The sequence below is a fragment of the Aquarana catesbeiana genome, linkage group LG06, assembly GCF_042186555.1.
Source record: "Aquarana catesbeiana isolate 2022-GZ linkage group LG06, ASM4218655v1, whole genome shotgun sequence".
Classification (NCBI taxonomy): domain Eukaryota; kingdom Metazoa; phylum Chordata; class Amphibia; order Anura; family Ranidae; genus Aquarana; species Aquarana catesbeiana.
Window position 1 is genome coordinate 357,564,968 of NC_133329.1, and position 17,246 is coordinate 357,582,213.

A 17,246-nucleotide genomic window follows, 5' to 3' on the forward strand; every position below is an offset into this window, starting at 1 on the left:
TATATATGACCCTGATTGCAAATTAGAATCTGAATTACTGTAAATCTCAGAATTCTGGCATTTCTTATTATAAGTACTCTTTCTAATTTTTTTGTGTCTGTAGAACTGGAGAAGACACGGAGAATACTGCTACCTCGTCAATAAGAGTGAAGTCACGTATGGTGAAAAATGCAATCTTACAATCTCAAACAGGTAATAAAAGAAATCTTTACAGTGTGTGTGTATATGTGTATGTATATGTGTGTATATGTGTGTATATATATATATATATATATATATATATAAACACAGTATCTCACAAAAGTGGGTACACCCCTCACATTTGTGTAAATATTGTATTATATCTTTTCATGTGACAACACTGAAGAAATGACACTTTGCTACAATGTAAAGTAGTGAGCGTACAGCTTGTATAACAGTTTAAATTTGCTATCCCCTCAAAATAACTCAACATACAGCTATTAATGTCTAAACCGCTGGCAACAAAAGTGAGTACACCCCTAAGTGAAAATGTCCAAATTGGGCCCAATTAGCCATTTTTCCTCCACGGTGTCATGTGACTAGTTGGTGTTCCTGTTTGTAAGTGGGGGTCAAAGGGGTCAGGTATGCTGGGTTTGACAGCTAGCAACTGTACAAAATAGCTGCTGATATCTGTAAAAGGAGGGTGTGTACTATGGTATCCTCATCAAGGCCATCATAGTGAGGAATATTATGTACATATTGCGGGTGGTAAACCGGTTTACTACAGGATCAGACCCTTCAATCACAGGACACCTCAAAGAGCGGTGCCTTTTTGAATCTTTGTGGTCATTAATGGATTTATGTCCCACTAGCCAGGACTCACAAGTGGGTTCCTCTCTGCATCCGATTTTGACTGTGATTTTTAATTTGTTAGATCATGTCTGATTGGTCAAAATGACAAAAATGGGATTTGTGCTCCTCTTGATCCAGTGCCTCCAATTGAACTGTTTCAGGGGTTTTATACCATCCTGTTCACTGCCCCAGTTCCCAGTGACAGCATTTGCCCCATCTTAGACCTCAAAGCCTTGCATGTTTACATTCTGGTCCACAATTTCAACCAGATCCATCAATGCCTCTGTTCATCAGGGAGACTTTCTGGCTCCATGAACATCAAAGATGTCCCTATCTTTCCAGCGCCCCAGCACTGAGGTTTTCTGTGTAGGGCCAATACATTACCAGTTTGTGGCTCTGCCTGTTAGCCCATCTTCAGCACCCTGGGTGCTCACCAAGATGTTGGCTCCAGTGTTGGCCATGTTTTACTCTGGTGGAATCCCCATTGTGACATAGCTTCTGCAGAGGGGACAGTTGGAAAGGGCTTTGTTGGGCAGTGTGTCTCTGTCTAGACGTTAGAGTAGCTTCCCCTCACTTGACATATCTGGGTCTGGTCCCGAGTACATTGCAGGCCATAGAAATACTTTCCCAAGAAATGCTTCAGAATCTCTGGTATCAGGATCAAACTCCTCAATTCAGTTTTGCCATCATGGGACAAATCACTGTGGTCTCTGGACAGGCCAATTTGGTAACACACCAAGGACGAGGCTATCCCTGGCCTGATGGCTCTAGTCTCTGGAGTTGGGGGGGTCCTTCCTTCCTTCCTTCCTGTATTTTTTGGAAGCTTCTTACAATTGGGTGCACCAACCGTTTAAGCTGTGTGCCTTTTCCAATGAAGAGTAATAGCCTTCCTGGCATAGAATAACAGAAGTCCTAGTAGAGTTCTGCCAGCATTTGTAGGTGAGAGAACCTCATCAAGGCCTAGTAAACAGGTTCTAGATGAGGCTGTCCCTTCCTTGGACCAACCTGTTGAAGGGCAATCTGATCTAGATTCCGGTGGTGTATATCAAACATCAGGAAGAAACCATAAGTCTTGCTGCAGTGGTGTCTGGACTTGGAAGAGTGGCCTCTTGATCTGGATTTGTTCCAGCACCTGTTGTACAGCCGAGGGATATCTGATGTGGACCTCCAAGTTCACCAACAAACTGGACAGGATGTATTAAAGTGAAGGGATCCATTGCTTTGGTGGCTCAGTGAGATCAGTACACTCTGATCGTTGCCCTTCCTCTACTGAAACTTCTGCCTGATCTGCTTTGCAGGCTTAACATGAAGGACATTGCAGTATTTCTCGTTACTCCAGGTTGACCCAGGCTGTTATGTTAACCAACTTGGTAAGACTTTTAGCTTCTGTTGAAGCTGATGTTATAGGAGTCAGGAGTCTTTACTAAGTGTGATTCCTATCATGCTTAAGGGCTAGTCCACTTTTTACAAAGTCTATCGTTGGACATGGAAATCATGCTTCACTTGGTATTGTTTTTCTATGGGGTGAATCCTGTCCTTCCCGCAGTTCTGTCTAGATTAGTGTTTGGCATTCAGAAGCATCAAAGGTCGAGTCTCTGCTCTTTTTAGTCTGTATTAGGGACTGCTGGCCTCATTGTTTGATTAAGATCTTTGTGCAGGAGGCCTCCCATGTGGCTCACCCGGCTGTTCTCTGAGGATCCCATGGGATCCCAGTCTGGTTCTCTTGGCTCTTCAGAGGCCACCATTTAAACCCATTAGAGACAGTCCTATCTCTACTCTCACCTAAGTGGATGTTTTTCTTTTAACCGTTTCCCCTGCAAGATAAGGCTGCTAGTTCAGATGCACTGCAAGGAACCTTTTTTGGTGTTGCATAGGGACAAGATGGTGTTGAAGACTTTCCTCCTTACTTAAGGAAGCCTATGCCTTACAGCTTAACCAGGACATTGTTCTCAGCCCTTTGTCCACCCATTTTCTGAATGTGATTCGGCTGATTTCCTTTTGTCATTCTGGATTAGGCTCGTTTCACTAGATCTGTGAGTGTCTCTTGGGCTTTTCGGTATCGGGCAATGGTTTCCCAGATTTGTAAGGCTGCCGTCTGGTCTTTTGTTCACGAGTTCTACCACGTGTTCTACCTCATCTGATGATAGCTTTGGGTGTAAGCTATCATCAGATGATGATGCCTCTTTGAGCTGCAGGTAGTCTCCAGTTTCTGTTGTTTATTTTAGGTCTGTCAGTAATTCTCTGCTGTGTTGCTAACCTCTAAGGGTCCTTTCACATTCTCGTCATCAATTCAGTCATATCTTTTGCTAGGAAAAAAATGATAAGTACCAATTTCAGGTTAAATCAGTTTGCCCAAATCTGAGAAACGTTAAGGTTATCCATTACAGTGGGTTGGGCCCGTGTGTGTATGGTGTATATAGATATATAGATGGATATAATGTGAGTGTATATGTAAAGAAATTTATGGGACCCCTATTACATAGCACTTTCATTCCTCACAACCCACAATCTCTCCTGTATGATAACACTTTTTTTTATTTGGTTATGAATACTCTTCTCTGAGTTGACATGTTTTATTATCACTGTTTAGATTCGAACAGGAATTCCTGAACAGCCTAATGAAAGAACAAGCTAATTCCGAGGGGCGGTACTTCTGGACAAATTTAATAGACACTGATAAGTCCGGAGATTATTATTGGCAAACTGCAGGCAGGAAAAAAGACCTTTCCTATTCCAACTGGAACACTCATGAGCCAGGTAAAGTGACCACTAAGTTGGTTTAAATTTAGAGCTATAGTCATTCGTTTTTGAGGAAGCATTAAATCCTTGGTCAGATCTTAATCTCTGTGTCCCCATTGGATTTATATCCTGTCCCTTTGACCAACTGTCAGCATAGCAAATGAGGAAAAATCTACATAACAGGACACAGAAAGCAATAAAACATTTTTTTAGAGGCGTTAAACTTATGTGATCAATGTGTGACTCTGAAACTGTGACAAATCTTTCTGATAAAAACAACTGAAAGTGAAAAACTTAGAGGTTCTAATCCTTCCCCATTAGTAAACAGTGGCGGTCGGTGCTTGAGGATTTTGCGTGGACGCTGGTGGGCCCCTCCAGGTCCATACTTACCCTACAGACCGAGCCCTCCAGCAGTCACGGATCCCCTGGTGCCCGGCACCACACCCCTGTGTTGACCCAGTCTTCAGACTCCTGTCCTGATTGGCTGGGGCAGGAAGCCAAAAGCCGATTCGCTGGTATCGCAGTGCTCTGCGCCCCGAGGACAACATAAAATAGGCCAATTGAGGCCTCAGCTGTGGTCACGTGCTTGTGAGGGGGTGACAGACCTGGTAGAGACCTTTTTGGTCCAGCACCCCTCACAGTGCACGGCCACACAGATGGCGTGTGCTAGGGGGGCTGCACCCCTGCGCCCCATGTGGACCAGCTGCTACTGATATTAGTTTTTGCCTTTTTTCTCCGGTATAGTTTTTATAGTATAATCTCAAACTATAGCAGGTCTCAGCACTCAGTCTAAGGCCCCTGTCACACTGATATGTTTTTTTGCTGTATTTACCTTGCAAGAAAAATGTTTCCTTTTAAATCCTATGGGACTTTTTACACCACTGCGTTGTGGGTGTGGTGCGTTTTTAAAAGTCCTGCATGCCGTGTCTTTTGTGCGGTTTGCAGCCCTTTCAACCTTCTCTCACTACAGCAGTAGATCAGTGCTATGTAACAGTGATCTTCTGCATTCAGCAATAGATGGCTATTAAGGCCCATTCACACCAGCATCTGTCCATTATGCTCTGTATAGCACTTGCCCATTTGATGTGTGTTGTGTAGATGCGGTGCAAAACACTAAAAGCTTTGCACTATTTGTTTACCTTTTTTTCTATTTTTTTTTTTTTTAAGTTTTTAGTTAAATATCACAAATGGCATTTCATGAAGCTTTAGGGAACAGCAGTGTGTCGTAATGTGGTGTAGTGCGTCATGGCACACTGCGCTGTGTAAAAATGCAGCATGTCCTACTACTTTATTTTTTTTTTCAGCACACACCAATGCAGGGTGTTGGTGTAAACATTAGGATATAAGGCAAATTGCCTTGTCTATGTATGGGACTGCATCGGGCACCACTACCCAGCTTGACACATATTCAATGAATGGGCCCTTAGAACTGATCCACTGGAAGAGTCTGGATCTGGTCTCCACAAAAAAAGTGTATGAATGTGTATGCATGTATTTAATGTGTATATTATTATAAAAATATATATTTGCTATATATGTTTTTTGTGGGTAGAATTATTCTTTAGGCCAAAAATGCATTTTGACATGTGAAAGGAAAAAAACAATATGTTTTTGTGCCACACATTTTTATTCCTGTTTTTCAGCTTTTTCTGGAGGATGTGTCGCAATGTCTGGAGGAGGAGACTCTCTCGGGAAATGGGAGGTCAAAGACTGTAAGCAATTTAAAGCTCGGTCTATATGTAAGAGAGGCATTGGATCTGCCCAAGAAGAAGATATTCCAAAACCCAATGTCACCACTTGTCCTGATGGCTGGCATTCCGGATCAGGAATGTATTGCTACAAAGTATGCATTTTGTATTTACACGTTCATATGTTTCGTTTATTGCACTTATGCTCTGGTCTGTCTTCCTCATACTGAGCATTTTTGTTATCTAATATGCTTCAATTTCAGTGCTCAGGAGATATTCCCCTATTGTCTTATACTATATTTAAATTCAATATACCTACCTATACCATAGCTCTGCTGAGATCTTTGCTGGACATCCTCCCATGAGCTGCCCAGCCTTTCTTCCAGAGTCTTCCCTATCCTGCATATCACCCTGTGTGTTTGTGATCCAGACTTCATGGAAACCAACTTGTTGCCAGATTTTGTATTCAAGACTGTGTTGTACAAACTACATTGTGCAGTGGAATGTGTAGGAGAAGATTGGGAAGATCTATGAAGAGACCAGGCAGAGACTAGGCAGCTCTTGAGAGGTTGAGCAGCAAAGATTTTCCCTGAGCTGGATTATAGGTTAGTATATAACATTTTAAACATAAAATAAGAATGAATGTTTGAAATTGAGGAGCTCCAGGCTTCCCCCAAAAAAATAAAAGTCAGCAGCTACAAATACTGTAGCTGCTGACTTTTAATATAAGGGCACTTGCTTGTCCAGGGATCCATCGATGTCCTCGCCCGTTCCGATTCTTCAGTCGGCTTCGGGTGCAGGCTCCAGCATCTCTAGTAAGGGAAAGAGGAAGTGAAGCCTTGCACCTCGTGAATGGTCCCATAGTCTTCTGGGATCTGTGATGTGTCCCAGAAGACTGCGGGGGAAGAAAGGGGGGGTAAACTTCCGGTTAAGGTCGCCGCGGTAATCGGAGCAGGTACCTGTCAAAGCCAGGTATCTGCTACCCCCCCCCCCCCCCCCAAAAAAAAGTGCCAAATGTGGCAGTGGACAGTGGAGGGGGGGGGGGGGTAGTGCAAACAAGCAGAGCTTCCCTTTTTGGGTGGAGCTTGTTTTTTAACCCATGATTTACCCAGGTAAAGCAAAGCAGCAGGTTCACTTTAATGCACCCCCTGCCTCCCTCCAAGCCACTTTGTTAGAGCATACATAGAACACCGGATTCTGTCATCAAACCCATGATGCTACGATGGGATCTGATTGGCAGCTCAGGCATTCAATGCTGTACCATGAAATTAAGGGAAGAATGCTGCATTCTCCATAAACCTAGAAATATTGGTATTTTTTCTTCTCTTTGAATAAAGTCTGAGGGGAGTAAAAGGTAGGTGAGCATGTGTGGAAGGGAGGGCAGTCATCAAGGTGGATACAGAGGATTCTCATATGCAGTGACAGTTGATGAGTGATCTGCCTTTTGTCATTTAATTGACATCTGCTCAGGCGGTAAGACGGCTGGGCTCGGGCGGTGAGGGGTAGAGGAGCACTGTAGTGTTGTGTGGGTACGGGAGCACTGCCGGCCAGCTGACAAGCCAGGGCAGGGGATCGTGGCCAGCAGATGAAAGCTGACAGTCCGGACTGGGCTGGCAGTAAGTTTGGATGCGATCTGGTATGCATTTAAGGCACTTCTTTTTTTTTTTTTTTTTTTATTCAATATTCTTTATTGGATTTTTCTTGTTACAAAAAAAGAAATAGAAAACTTATAAATTTCCCCATTGCCTAATGGGGGTCAGCAAATCAACACAAATTATACAAAGATACATTGCATTCTGATCCATCTATACCTCCACCCCCCTCCCCCATCCCAACCCATTCCCTCCCGTCCTCCCCTATTATTAAGCTGTATTAAAAGGTTGCTTGTTCAGCATTTTATACTGGTACCACATCAGCTATCATGCCTCGTTGTGCTTATTCTCCTTTACCTATCTTCTGTACTAGCGAGTGGTTCCAAAACCTTAGGCTCTTTTCAGAGTTGAATCCAGGTCAAGGATCCGTGCCCGACCACTGTAGCCAAGGGCTCCAAATTTTTATGAATTTTTAATAGCTATTTCTCCTAATGTAGACTGTTTTTTCAGTCCAGACTAGCTTGTCCACTGTCCTAAGCCAGTCTTCTATAGTTGGGGGCGTAGTGGATAGCCAGGACTGTGAAATTAATTTCCTAGCTTGATAAAGGCACCTTCCTATAGCGATTTTCTTGTTATTGCTCTCCCCCTTTCCCCTAGCAGGCCAAGGATACATTCCCTGGCCTCCTGCTTCAGCTTGGTTTTAAACCTGACTTCTATGGTCCTAATTATCCCTGACCAATATCTCGCCAGCCTTGGGCATCTCCATACCATATGAATCAGGTCGCCAGTATCCAAGCATCTAAGGCATTTGTCATCCAGTCTGCGTCCAAACCTATACAATCTCTTAGGGGTATAGTAAGCCCTATGTATAAGAAAAAGGTGCGACGCCTGTTGCGATGGGGAGACCGACACTAATGGGCTAGCCTTCAAAATTCCCTTCCACTGGCTATCCGTGATCTCCCCCAGCTCCCCTGCCCACTTCTCCCTGATATCCAGAGTCATTTGCAGATCAAGCAGTCTTCCAGAAATTTGTCCACTTATTATTGCTATCAGACCCTTAGTAGTGTTTGCTCTTATAATTTTATTTAGGAGAGGTATATTACACCATTCTACTGGGCAATTACTGAATTGGCTGTTAAGTGCATGCCTGATCTGCAAATAAGTATAAAAAGTGTTGTTTGGAATTCCATATTCACGCCTTAATTCAGTAAAAGATTTCAAGTTTTTGCCCTCGTATAGCTGTGCCAATCTACATATTTGGTGGCGGACCCATATCCAGTTTTTATCCAATGTTAGCAGCTCCCTCAGCCCCCTGTTATTCCATATGGGTGAGAATTCAGTATAGCCTTCATACCCCATAACCCTCTTAGTATCTTTCCAAACTTTGCTGATCAATTTACATGTTGGAGGACCCTCCTGAAGTGACCCAGCCTCTAATGCCTCTACCAGGGAACCATGTGAAGAATCATGGATCATAAGTTTCACATTAGAATTCGGTAGGCCCTGATATTCACAGCCTCCTAGGTGTTGTAATTGTGCCGCCAAAAAGTAACTATAGGGATGTGGTACAGCCAAGCCCCCCTCCCCAACAGGGCGCTGAAGCGTTTGTAATTTGATCCTTGCCTGCCCTTTCTTCCATATTAGTTCTCTAAATAGGGTGTTTATTTTTAAAAACCAGCTCTTCCCAATCCAGACTGGGGAATTGTGGAGTACATATAGTAATTGTGGCATCCAGACCATCTTGATCAAATTAACTCTACCTGCCAGGGATAACGGGAGTTGGCACCAGATAGCGCTTTTCCTTCTAAATTTTTCCAATAGAGGAACTATATTGTCCCCTATATATTGTGCCGGGTCAGTTGAAATAATTATACCCAGATGGCGCATCTTCTCCACTACCCTAAGTCTCGGCGTACCTCCCCTTTGACTATTACATGTTGAGTCTAGTGGAAGCAATGTTGATTTTTCCCAATTAACTACCAGACCTGATGACCTCCCAAATCTTTTCACCAGTTGTATTGCCTTTTCAAGGGATGGTCCCATATCCCCGAGAAAAATCAGCACATCATCAGCATAAAGTGCCACTTTTTCCAGTCTAATCCTCTCTCCAAAGCCTTGAATTCCAGGTGAGTGTCTAATTGCCTCTGCCAGTGGCTCCATTGCTAGAGCGAATAACAGGGGCGAAAGTGGACACCCCTGCCTCATCCCTCTCTCAAGGGATAGCCACTCCGTATATTCACTATTAATCTTTAATCTGGCTTTTGGATGGAAATACAGGGTCTGAACCCATCTAATAAATTTAGGGCCAAACCCAAACTTCTCCAGTACCCACCATTTAAGGCACTTCTAGTGGTAGGAATCAATGGGCCAGGATGGATGTTCCCAGGTTATTGGAGCCGTGATCTGCAATCGCCAGGTGATTGGGACAGGGATGTAATGTATATATTCAGATCTTCCATAGGATCGATTTTCTGCCAATTGACTTGTCTGTGTCCACAGCCAGCTGCCTGATCTGTATTGTCACCTTTTGAATACCATGGAAAAAGGCAGATGATGGTATGGTGACTGTGCTGTCCCTGTATTCCTACAAACAATTCACCAATTGACCGGATCTGTCAGATCCCCAGTGTCCACAGACAGGCAGATTGTAGTGCCTAGTACAAAGTGGAAATCTCCACAACACACTAGGCCTATGGCTTTGAGCAAGGCTGCTGTTAGAAATCATGGGACCCCGTACAACCTACCGGACAGGGCCAGTACTGGAATGAGGGAAGGGGGGTGAGCTCTGTACTGGGGAGAACTTGAGAGTATGCAGTACACCCCTCAGCCATGCACTCGGTACGCATCGTACCCCTCAGCCCTGCGCTCCATACGCATCGCACCCCTCAGCCCTGCACTCGGTGCGCAGCGCACCCCTCAGCCCTGCACTCGGTGCGCAGCGCACCCCTCAGCGCTGCACTCGGTGCGCAGCGCACCCCTCAGCCCTGCACTCGGTGCGCAGCGCACCCCTCAGCCCTGCACTCGGTACGCAGCGCACCCCTCAGCCCTGCACTCGGTACGCAGCGCACCCCTCAGCCCTGCACTCGGTACGCAGCGCACCCCTCAGCCCTGCACTCGGTACGCAGCGCACCCCTCAGCCCTGCACTCGGTACGCAGCGCACCCCTCAGCCCTGCACTCGGTACGCAGCGCACCCCTCAGCCCTGCACTCGGTACGCAGCGCACCCCTCAGCCCTGCACTCGGTACGCAGCGCACCCCTCAGCCCTGCACTCGGTAGGCAGCGCACCCCTCAGCCCTGCACTCGGTACGCAGTCACTTCCATCTGGTGAGTAGGCTGTGTGGCTGGTGATGGCGACTTAATACTGTTATTCGATGCTCTGCTGAACCCAAGGAAGATTTGCCCAGAAGCTTAATTTACTCAGAAGTTCTGTTTTATCATTATTTGAACATTTTGATTTATGATTGATTCATTATATTTTTCAAACACATTGATATTTTGGAAACTAATTTTGGACTTTTCCTTTTAATTTTTCACCTCGTACACTTTGATTATTTTCACTATTCAGTCATTTATTTATTAATTTTTTCACTATGATGATTTAATGTTTCACTCAGCTGGTAGATATCATCACTGACATTATTTCACCATTTCCATGATTCTGTTTTCACAATAGAGTGATTTTGCACTTGCACTTTAAAAGGAGCGCGGTTTGTAAATAACTCGTTAATTATTTTTTGCTTTTTCACTATTATTATAACATGCTGCTCCCCAATTAATCTATTTAATTTTCCATATGCGCGAGTAGGTAGTTGTTACCATTTTTCACTCGGTACGCAGTGCCCCCCTCAGCCCTGCACTCGGTACGCATCGCACCCCTCAGCCCTGCACTCGGTACGCAGCGCATATTTACTTAACAAGGCAGTAATGATGTGTACAGTGCCTATAGTAGCAAATCGTATTTTATCCTTATTTTATTTATCACGGTCAGATCAATAAAATATGCTTTATGTTAATATTGTGAAAGTTGTTAATATTTATTTTTGTAACTTAATTCTGCATAAAACATTGAACCGTGTAATTTCATGAGATAATTTTAAGAGGGCGTGTTTATGGGCGGAACTAGAGGTGGGATTGGGTGGAGCAATTGGTGGCAAGTAACTCTTAAGGCCTGGCTAGTAGCTCAGGACTTGAAATTGTGAACCCTGATAAAGGTACAGTGTAAAGCATAAATAATACAATAAAAAACACATTTTAGAGTGCCCCTTGCCCCCCATGCTCACGCACAAATGTGAACACATATGTAAGTCCCACACGCATATGTAAAGACAATCGCATCGAGCTTTTGCGGTGAACGTCCGAGTGAGAGCAATAAATCTAGCACCAGACCTCCTGTGTAGCTCTAAACTGGTAACCTGTAAAGGCTTTTAAAGCATTGCCTATGGAAAATGTTAATGTACCATAGTTTGACGCTATTTCACGGGCATGCGCAGATTTAAAGAGTGACATGTTTTGTATCTATTTACTCAGTGTAACATCATCTTGGATGGATATTGCATTGTTTTGTGTTCACTCATTTTGTGTGTGACGTAAAAAATTTCAACAACCACCATTTTATTCTCCAGGGACTCTGCTTAAAGAAAAATGTAATGTTTGGGTGGTTCAAAGTCATTTTCTAGCAATGCAAATGCAGGTTTTTACATGTATGTGAGAAATGTCAGAATCAGTTTTGAAGTGTTAAGCTGAATGCATGTTTTTTGTTTTGTCAGGTTTTCAACAAAGAGAGGTTACTGAGGCAAAGAACCTGGGAGGAAGCTGAAGGAATCTGTGAGGAATTTGGGGGCCATCTTGCTAGTTTTTCTCATATACAGGAAATGAAAGACTTTGACATGCTCTTAAAACCAATCTTGCGGTATATATTTTCTTTTGAAAAGTACCTTACCTTAAGAAGATAAATTAGCAGTATGTGTACTTAGGCATCCAAATATTATATTGCAATCTTCTTTCTTGTTTTTTTTTAACCTGTAGTGAAAAGCGTTGGATTTGGGTCGGCTTGAATAAAAGAAACTTGGGAAGCTGGGAGTGGAGTGACGGCCGTCCTGTAAGTTAACCTTCTATAAAAATACATTTATCACATATAATTCTTCATCGCCCCTTTAGGGTCATATCGCACAAGAAACCCTGTTGCTGGATTATATTTGCCAGAATAGGACCACTAAACCGGGTAGAGAAAGTCCATTTGTTTCCATTTGTCACCCCCTCACTGGCTGGATGTAGGAGACAACAGTCTTCTCTTAATGGCAAGGTGCATTCTACAGCCTTTCCATCGGTGATGAAGATCTAGCAAGTGAATCCTGTCCCTGGTGCATTGCCACTGCTGACAGGATTGCTACTGTGACTTGACCGCTAAAGTGGTTCTTAATGCTCAAAGTTTTTTACCTTAATGCATTAAGGTAAAATCCTTCTGGGTGCAGCTCCCCCCTAGCCCCTCTTATACTTACCTGAGCCCCATCTCAATCCAGTGATGTGCATGAGAGCAGCAGCTCTTCTGGGTTTCTCTCTCCTCATTGGCTCACACAGCAGTGGGAGCTATTGGCTCCTGCTGCTGTCAGTCACAGCCAGTGAGCCAATGAGAAGAGAGCGGGGGCAGTGCAGAGCCGCACACTGTGCAGTGCTGGTGCAAGGATTTTTGACACCCTAGACGAAACCTCATTTTGGCGCCCCCTCTTTGCCCTGCCCATGTATACGGTGGAAGTGTCGGGGGTGGAGTCACACAACCATTAAATAGGCAGTCAGCATCCCCCATTAGAGACCCCCATTAGTTCAGAATCACCTTAGATCAGCACCAGTGGCAACTATGGTGTGAATGAGCCCCCCTCTAGCGACCGCCACTGATCAGCACCCCTTAAACTCCTTTCATATCAGTGCCCCCCCATAGAGACCTCCAGTAGAGAGAGACAAAAACCACCTTGCCTTCCTGGAGCTGCTGCAAAGATGTCTGTGTGAAGCCAAATTGGTTTCACAGGAGACGGCTGTAAAATCCCATGCTTTCTTGCACCTTGCTTTCCCAAGTTTTCCAGCGTCCTTGGTTGCTAGGACACCAGCAGTCCTAGTAGCAACCAATGCCTGCATTCACTTTCTGGTGGCAGGGAAGGGGGTGCTGGTCGAAGAGCGCACACAGTGCAGTGGGCTGCAGCATTCAGGCTTCATTAGCGGTTGGAGCACTGTCACCAGTGAAGCCACAGCCAACAATCTTTAGCCCTGGGGGGGGGGCGCTGACGGGAGAGTGTGCACCACACAGCAGTGACATTGAGAGGGTGGGTGGTGCATTGACGAGGGGGAGGGAGTGCTCATCACCACTGAAGCCGCAGCCAAAAGTAGCCCTGCGGGGGTGGGGGGCTGTGGTGCTGGCGGGGCTGGAGGTATGAGTTCCCACACTGTCTGGGACTGGATGTATGCTGCTTTGTTTGGGGTTCAGGAGGAATTCCTGTACAGATGGCAACCCCTGGCAGCACCTCTGACTGATGTGTGCTCTAGGCCGGCACGTGGGTTTGCCCCATAGCAAGAGGCTTACTATTTGGGGCACTTGGCAGGGGGGAGGAGCCAGGACCACCGTCAAGAGACACAAAAAGAAGAGGATCAGGGATGCTCTCTGCAAAACCATTGCACAGAGCAGGTAAGTATAACATTTTTTTTTTTTTTTTTTAATAAACTTACCTTTTTAAAATCACTTTAAGTTCTATGTTGGGGAGTGTAGAACAAGTATGACTGTGTCAGTTGGTTTCATTGTGGCTTTGGTACGGAGTTCCACAAGAGACTTTTTATAACAACTCTTTCAAATATGTTTGCTTACTAATGAACTTTCTTCTTTCCAAAGATCTCTTCAACTATACTGGATGAATTTCAGGAAGAGGACTACTTTCTCCGAGACTGCGCTGCATTGGAGGTGAGATGAGAAACCACCTAATATCAGTAGGTAATACCTCCCTTTCATTGTCACACCAAAATAAAATGAAAGAAAGGAGCTTCACACACAATTCAATATATAAATTGGGGCAAGAAGCATTTGCCTAGTTTACAATTTAAGCAAGAATTTGACAATCAAATGTCACTTAAAAGGAGTTGTAAAGGAAGAAGGTTTTGTACAAAACAAAACCTTCTGTGTGTACCAGCCCCCCTAATTACTTAACTGATCTCCTTCTCTTTCCAGCGATATCCACAAATGTCTAAGCTATCCGGGACACTCCTGATTGACTGAGACACAGGAGCGGCGCCTTTGGCTCCCGCGGCTGTCAATCAAAGTCAGTCAGCCAATCGGGAGAAAAGGGCCGGGCCAGGTCGGGGCGCCGTATCTGAATGGATACGCTGAGCTCTGACTCAGCTCGGGTGCCCCCATAAGTAGCTTCTGGCTGAGGGGGCACTCGATAGGAGGGAGGGGCCAGGAGCAGCTAAGAGTGACCCGAGAAGAGGGGGATCCAAGCTGCCCTGTGCAAAACCAACTACACAGAAGAGGTAAGTATAACATGTTGGGTTTTTTTTTTTCTTTGTTTTTTTTTAAACAAGACTTTACAACCACTTTAAAAGCGGAACCTTGAGGGTGTTTATTGCTTGGAGATGGACTTTCCATGTCTTTTCTGCTAAAAAAATAAATCTGCCATCTTTCCCAGCAGTTATAGAAACCAGATAACGCTACCTGTGGTATAGTACAGTGTACAACCTGGCTTGCTCCCGGCATCTGTAAGATGCCAAGAATGCAGCTGGATACCATGAACAAATTTAAGTGGTCACCCAATGGGCAGAGATGACCAACATGGCACACAGAAGACTGTTGAAGATGGCAGACCATGACGCCGCAGGACATCACTTGAGGAGAAAGTGAGTACATTTCTGCTTTAACTATTAAAATGTGTATGTAATTATTACAGCATGTGATTGTGTGGCATTTACTGTAGTAACCTGATAAGTTAGAGGTGCAAACATGCCCATCTGTTCTGTTTTGTGTTTTGAATAAACAGATTTTTGCACCAATGCAAAGGAATGTCTGGACATGGCATTTTGCAGAGTTTCAGCCACAGGAGTACAACCTGCAGCCATTCCACTGTGAAGCCCTGCTGGAATTGGTGTGCCAGGTTGCCAAAGGTGAGCAGAATATACACATTGACACATTGATGGCCATGCTTCTCCTGATAAATGTATAGGTTAATAATAGTATGGACACTTACTGTTTTTTTTTTTGTTTGTTTTTTTTACCTACGAGTACCGAAACTTTTGGTCAAGTACTCGTCGATACAGAGTACCGATATCTTTGCGGTGCGATTTGAACACATACAAAATGAATAAGCATAAATTAGGATTTTAAAGTTTATCTAACCCCAGAAACTAAATGTAATATATTACAAGCTTCCCAATCTTTAGATGAGGTGGCTGCATTGGTTGTCTTTTTTCCCTTTATTTTACCTGGTAATTTTGCCAGGAGCACACTTCTACGGTGACAACACTGAACCATCTTTCTGTATCAGGACAACAAAAACACAACTATGGACACCCACCCCTCTATTATTATCCAAAACGTAGAGCGGCATGGGTCTGTAGTATCCAGTAATAACAAAGAACAATGTAATTGTAAGTCCTCAAAACAGAGAGCACAGGAAATTATCAGCTCAGAAGATTTCTGGAAAGATCATTGGGTGTTTTTTTTTTTTTTTGTTTTGTTTTTTTTATCTTTTATTAACAGATATAACAAAACCCCTTCAGTAGTATGTTGAACAGACTAAAAGTTACCAAATAAGAGCAGTTCATTGTTGGTGTTTACATATACTTTAACTCCTGTGTGTACCTACCCTTCTCCCTATAGCTATACATGGCTAGATTGCTATCATTCAGCCCTTGTGAATAGCTTCCTACATCAACGTCAAACAGCGTGGATGGAGGAATCTGCACAGCTGGCTATTGTATTCAAGCAGCCGCATTACAGTGTGTAAAATGAAAGTAAAAATGTGAACTTACTATATTTCAGTAATTTTAACAAGCCTTCAGTTTTGCAACAACATGCTGTACATTTGAATATAATGAATTGCAGTATCTGCTAAAGAGAAAGGCAAATGTCTTCCCGACTGTCAGTGGTTGTTGCAATCACTCCTTTTGCCTGCCATACTGGGTCAGGATCCTGAGGGAGTTGTTAGAGGATGATGGTGCTTATGTGTTACTACATAGAAGGATGAGCAAGAATGTCCTTACGCTTTGGAGAACATTTGTATGATGATGTATAGGTTCACAAAATTAAATTATGTAATATACTTTGCTTCAACTTTTCTAGGTGTCGTCCCAAAAAGTCCACAGTGGTATCAGCCAGGTAACTAATGTGTTTTTTTTTTTCCCCCCTTTATTGTGTTGTACAGATGTGGCTTAAATTTTATTCTTCAAACACAAAATTACAATAACAGCCCAATAAATACATGCAATGTTTAAAGAGAAAATGTTTTCTGTAAGTAGGGAGCAGATCCCCTGCTGACCGCATCCGTGCCTGTTCAATTTCTAGCTGGTTGACACAGGCAGACCCCGGTCAGCTCTATGGGGCCTGGTGTGAATGGACCCTGCTGTCCAGGCTACCTCTGATCCAGTCTGCAAAAGTAGAAAAGGGAGCAGTCCTTTTTTTGTTTGCTGGACCTGGACTGACCCAGAAGTAGGTGAATATAAAAGGACACAAGTCCGATATACATCCGCCTGTCTATAGGGTTCCATGAACCTTCCTAAGAGCTCCGTCTGAAAAAATTACAGGTGGACCTGATTGGAAAGCCTGTGTGAAAGGGGCCTAATTTACCTGAAAGGAATTTTTCATTTGGTTTTCTTTTTATTTACTTTTCCATTTTTAGATTATTGCACTCCCTATAGAGATTTGTAAATGCCCCCTTTTTTGATCATTACAGGGAATGGAACTAGTATCGGTTCTTTGGGCTCATTCACATGTTCATACACCACCCAGATTAGTATTTTTCTGTTGCTCGTACAGATAGTTTTTTTTTTTTTTTTTTTTTTTTTTTTTTTTAAATAGCTGCTAACAGGAAACCTGTACAAATCAATGGCAGGCTGACACCGTCCATGACTGTTTACATGTAATTGATCAAGGAGTGATTTCATGCTGCTAGGGACAGATGACCAACCCCTGTGCACAGATTGTGTCTAGAGCCTCTCGTGTCCCCAAATGCATGTAAATGCTCCATGTGAAATTACATGTGGACAGCCTCTAGTCAATTTGTAAAGGCTGAGCTGCTGCAGTTAATCAGAAACGCATGGCTGTACCTGCTTGAGAAATATGCTGATCTGGGAAGTGTATGGCCAGGAACAGCCTTGTAAATGAGCCCTTAAAGCGACCTTAGCCCCGGTCACATCGATCGCTACATTGAAATCGTGCTCCTTC

General features: G+C 43.9%; 1 protein-coding gene across 1 annotated transcript in view; it reads left to right on the forward strand.

Moving 5' to 3' along the window:
* The window catches only part of LY75 (lymphocyte antigen 75), a 211,079-nt gene that overhangs the window by 114,049 nt on the left and 79,784 nt on the right, over positions 1–17,246 (forward strand). The window contains exons 10-17 of the mRNA XM_073634073.1: positions 104–192; positions 3,404–3,570; positions 5,196–5,395; positions 11,599–11,741; positions 11,858–11,930; positions 13,707–13,775; positions 14,845–14,968; positions 16,146–16,181. Of these exons, the coding sequence (XP_073490174.1) occupies positions 104–192; positions 3,404–3,570; positions 5,196–5,395; positions 11,599–11,741; positions 11,858–11,930; positions 13,707–13,775; positions 14,845–14,968; positions 16,146–16,181 (901 nt within the window). The remainder of the gene's footprint in view (positions 1–103; positions 193–3,403; positions 3,571–5,195; positions 5,396–11,598; positions 11,742–11,857; positions 11,931–13,706; positions 13,776–14,844; positions 14,969–16,145; positions 16,182–17,246) is intronic.